The following is a 3,650-nucleotide window of genomic DNA, read 5'->3' on the forward strand; positions in this document are numbered from 1 at the left end:
GACCCACCCCGGGAGCCGGGCGGGGCGGGGCGGGGCCGCCCGGGGCTGGCGGGAGCTGGGGAGTGTGGAAGCGTGCCCGCGTGCCCGCGAGCGTGCGCCCCGGGCGCGCCCCGGTGGAGCCCCTGGCCGGGGGGGGGGTGTGTGCGAGGCGGGGGCGGCCCAGGTCCCCCGCAGCGGGTGGGAGGGGAGGCGCGGGGCGCATTAGTCACCTCCCCGCAGGCGGGCCGGCCGGCCGGGCGCGCGGGGGGCGGGCCGGGCGCGGGCGGGCGCGGGGAGGCGGGGCCCGCGGCGCGGCCAATGGGAGCGCGGCGAGGGGCCGCCCACGGGCCCCGGCCGCATAAAGCGCCCGCGGCGGCGGCTCGGCGCAGCGCAGGTGGCCGCCTTCCTCCGGGCTCAGCCGCAGCGGAGGAACCGAGCCGATCCGATCCGCGCCGGCCGCTTTCCCCGCCGCGCCCCGCCGCCCGGCCGCCGCGCCCCGCCGCCCGCCCCGCCGCCGCGCCCCGCCGCCCGCCCCGCCGCGCCCGGCCCCGGAGCCGCTCGCCGCCCGCCCGCCCGCCCGCCCGTCCCGAGCGCCGACCCCGGCCCCCCTGCGCGCCGATGGAGCTGGACCGCATGACCAGCGGCGGCCTCCACGCCTACCCCGGGCCGCGGGGCGGGCCGGCCGCCAAGCCCAACGTGATCCTGCAGATCGGTAAGTGCCGGGCCGAGATGCTGGAGCACGTGCGCCGGACGCACCGGCACCTGCTGGCCGAGGTGTCCAAGCAGGTGGAGCGCGAGCTGAAGGGGCTGCACCGGTCCGTGGGCAAGCTGGAGAGCAACCTGGACGGCTACGTGCCCACGGGCGACTCGCAGCGCTGGAAGAAGTCCATCAAAGCCTGCCTGTGCCGCTGCCAGGAGACCATCGCCAACCTGGAGCGCTGGGTGAAGCGCGAGATGCACGTGTGGCGCGAGGTCTTCTACCGCCTGGAGCGCTGGGCCGACCGCCTCGAGTCCATGGGCGGCAAGTACCCCGTGGGCGGCGAGCCCGTCCGCCACACCGTCTCCGTGGGCGTCGGGGGTCCCGAGGGCTACTGCCACGAGGCCGACGGCTACGACTACACCGTCAGCCCCTACGCCATCACCCCGCCGCCCGCCGCCGCCGGGGAGCTGCCGGGGCAGGAGCCCGCCGAGGCCCAGCAGTACCCGCCCTGGGGGCCCGGGGAGGACGGGCAGCCCGGCCCCGGGGTGGACACGCAGATCTTCGAGGACCCGCGGGAGTTCCTGAGCCACCTGGAGGAGTACCTGCGGCAGGTGGGCGGCTCCGAGGAGTACTGGCTGTCCCAGATCCAGAACCACATGAACGGGCCGGCCAAGAAGTGGTGGGAGTTCAAGCAGGGCTCGGTGAAGAACTGGGTGGAGTTCAAGAAGGAGTTCCTGCAGTACAGCGAGGGCACGCTGTCCCGGGAGGCCATCCAGCGCGAGCTGGACCTGCCGCAGAAGCAGGGGGAGCCCCTGGACCAGTTCCTGTGGCGCAAGCGTGACCTGTACCAGACCCTGTACGTGGACGCCGACGAGGAGGAGATCATCCAGTACGTGGTGGGCACCCTGCAGCCCAAGCTCAAGCGCTTCCTGCGGCACCCGCTGCCCAAGACGCTGGAGCAGCTCATCCAGAGGGGCATGGAGGTGCAGGACGGCCTGGAGCAGCAGGTGGCCGAGCCGGCGGGGCCCCCCCTGCCCGCCGAGGAGGAGGCCGAGACCCTCACCCCCGCCCTCACCAGCGAGTCCATGGCCAGCGACCGGACGCAGACGGAATAGAGCCCGGCCCCGGGCCCCCCAGCCTGCCTGCCTGCCTGCCACACCTCTCCTGTGGCTTTGCCACCCAGGACTTGAGCTGGGGCTGACCCCCCTGGGGGGATGCTGGCCAGCTGGGCACCCCCACGCCCCCTGGCCTGACTCGCAGACACAAGCAACCAAACAGCGGAGGAGCTCCTGTCCTGCAAGGCTCCCTCCTGCCCCCCTCCCCGTCTGTCTCCCCTGGCCCCACCTGGCCGGTGGTCCCATCGCCACACTCAGGCCACTGCAGAAGACCCCCAGCTTCCTCCCTGTCCTCTGGGCACTCAGGATCGCAAGTGTCCGGAGGGCAGGGGCCAGTGGGCTCCAAGCTCATGGGCACCCCAAGGCAGAAGTCCCGACGAAACCAGAGCCGGGCGGGCCCCACTTCCAGGCCCCCTGTGCCGGGCAGATGCAGCAGAGCCGGCTGCCGCCTTGCGCCTCCCGGGCCGGCTGGCCGGCCTCACGCAGCACAGCAGCGCCCCGGGCCAGCGGGAGCCACGGCCCCGGCGGCCTCGGCAGGAGACCGGATGTCCCCGCAGCTCCTGGCCCTCGGGTGAGTCCCGCCCGGTGGCATCTCGGAGTTGAGGAGGGGGCAGGTTCATCCTCGGGGGAGCCAGGGAGGCCCCAGGGCGCCCCCACGCCGGCTACGGGGATGGGGTGGGGGTGGCGCCGCGGGGACACAGCTCCCCGAGGGACTGAGGAGGGGGCTGGGCCGGGGGCTGGGCCGGGGGAGGCTGCCGAGCGAGCTCACGGAGACCCTGTGCGTTCTCGCCCCGGCAGCGTGATTCACAGCGGTGTGGAGAAGCAGTCGGCCGCGTGACTCAGCCACCGTGGCAGAGGGTCCCCGAGGGGCTGAGTCCCCGAGTCTGGCTGAGGCCGAAGCCCGCACCTTCGGAGCCAGGAGAGTGACACCAGGTAAGGGAGCCAGCCCCATCGCCCTCCAGTCCCGACGGGGCCTCCAGGCGTCCACTCCCCGGACCCGGTCCAGCTGAGCGGCTCCGGCCTGGGGGGGCGGCCCCTCCCCCCCCCCCGCCCGTCTCTGTCCCTGAGGGCCGGGGTGAGGCTGGCACGGGGTGGCGACCGACCTGCGCTTCCTCCTCTCCTCAGGTCTCCAGGCTCCCGAGCCTCCGCCGCTGTGCCTGCCGCCGTCCCGTCCCCTCTCCTCTCTCCACGCGGAGAGAGCACGTGTGGCCGCGGAGACCCCACGACCTGGCAGAGGGCAGCGCCCAGCTCAGCCCGGGAGCTGGCCGCGGACGGGCCAGCGCGAGGGCCCCGGCTTTGGCCGCGCCGGCCCCGCTGGCCCCCCCCCCCGGCGCTCGCCCCCAGAGCCACGGCAGCTGGAGCGGGGTTCCCAGGCTGGCCCTCCTACCCGGAACCCCTGCTCGCTCAGTGGCCCCCACTTCCTGCCAGAATCCTCCAGGAGCCCCAGACGCCGGCACAGCCGCTGCCCCTTCCCGGGGGCCCCAGCCAGCCCCAGGAGGCCCCCAGGGTCGGCTCCTGGCCTGTCCCAGGCACTCTGCCCTGCTGTGGCCCAGGCTAGCCCCATCCCGGCGGCCCCGGCCCCGGAAGCCTCTCGTGCCTGCCGCTCCGCTCCGCGGGCCTTGGCTGGGCCCCTTTCCTGCCTTGCCCACTGGCATTCTAGAATTTGGGGATTTGTTCTGCAGACACCCCTTCCCCCTGCACCCCTGCACCCCTGCCAGCCCCACAGAGTTATTTTTGCACAGAAGCCATAACCTATACTCACTCACTGGCACAGGTACAGGGGGGCCCTGGCATTGAGACCACAGGTGCCCACTGTCCCCCCACCCCCGGCTGTGTACCCCGCCACCTGACCTCCA

The 3,650-nt window shown here is 74.3% G+C and overlaps 1 protein-coding gene across 1 annotated transcript; it reads left to right on the forward strand.

The window, feature by feature from the left end:
• Positions 1-597: 597 nt before the first annotated feature.
• Arc (activity regulated cytoskeleton associated protein) lies at positions 598-3,323 on the forward strand. The gene is made up of 3 exons (XM_048358728.1): positions 598-2,365; positions 2,593-2,727; positions 2,920-3,323. The coding sequence occupies exon 1, from the start codon at positions 598-600 to the stop codon at positions 1,792-1,794; it is 1,197 nt and encodes a 398-aa protein (XP_048214685.1). The 3' UTR covers positions 1,795-2,365; positions 2,593-2,727; positions 2,920-3,323.
• Positions 3,324-3,650: the final 327 nt, after the last annotated feature.

Source organism: Perognathus longimembris, chromosome 12 (assembly GCF_023159225.1).
Source record: "Perognathus longimembris pacificus isolate PPM17 chromosome 12, ASM2315922v1, whole genome shotgun sequence".
Lineage (NCBI taxonomy): Eukaryota > Metazoa > Chordata > Mammalia > Rodentia > Heteromyidae > Perognathus > Perognathus longimembris.

What these genes read in the sequence shown, in the direction of transcription:
- Arc (XM_048358728.1), top strand. Translation starts at nt 598, where the DNA reads ATGGAGCTGGACCGCATGACCAGCGGCGGCCTCCACGCCTACCCCGGG.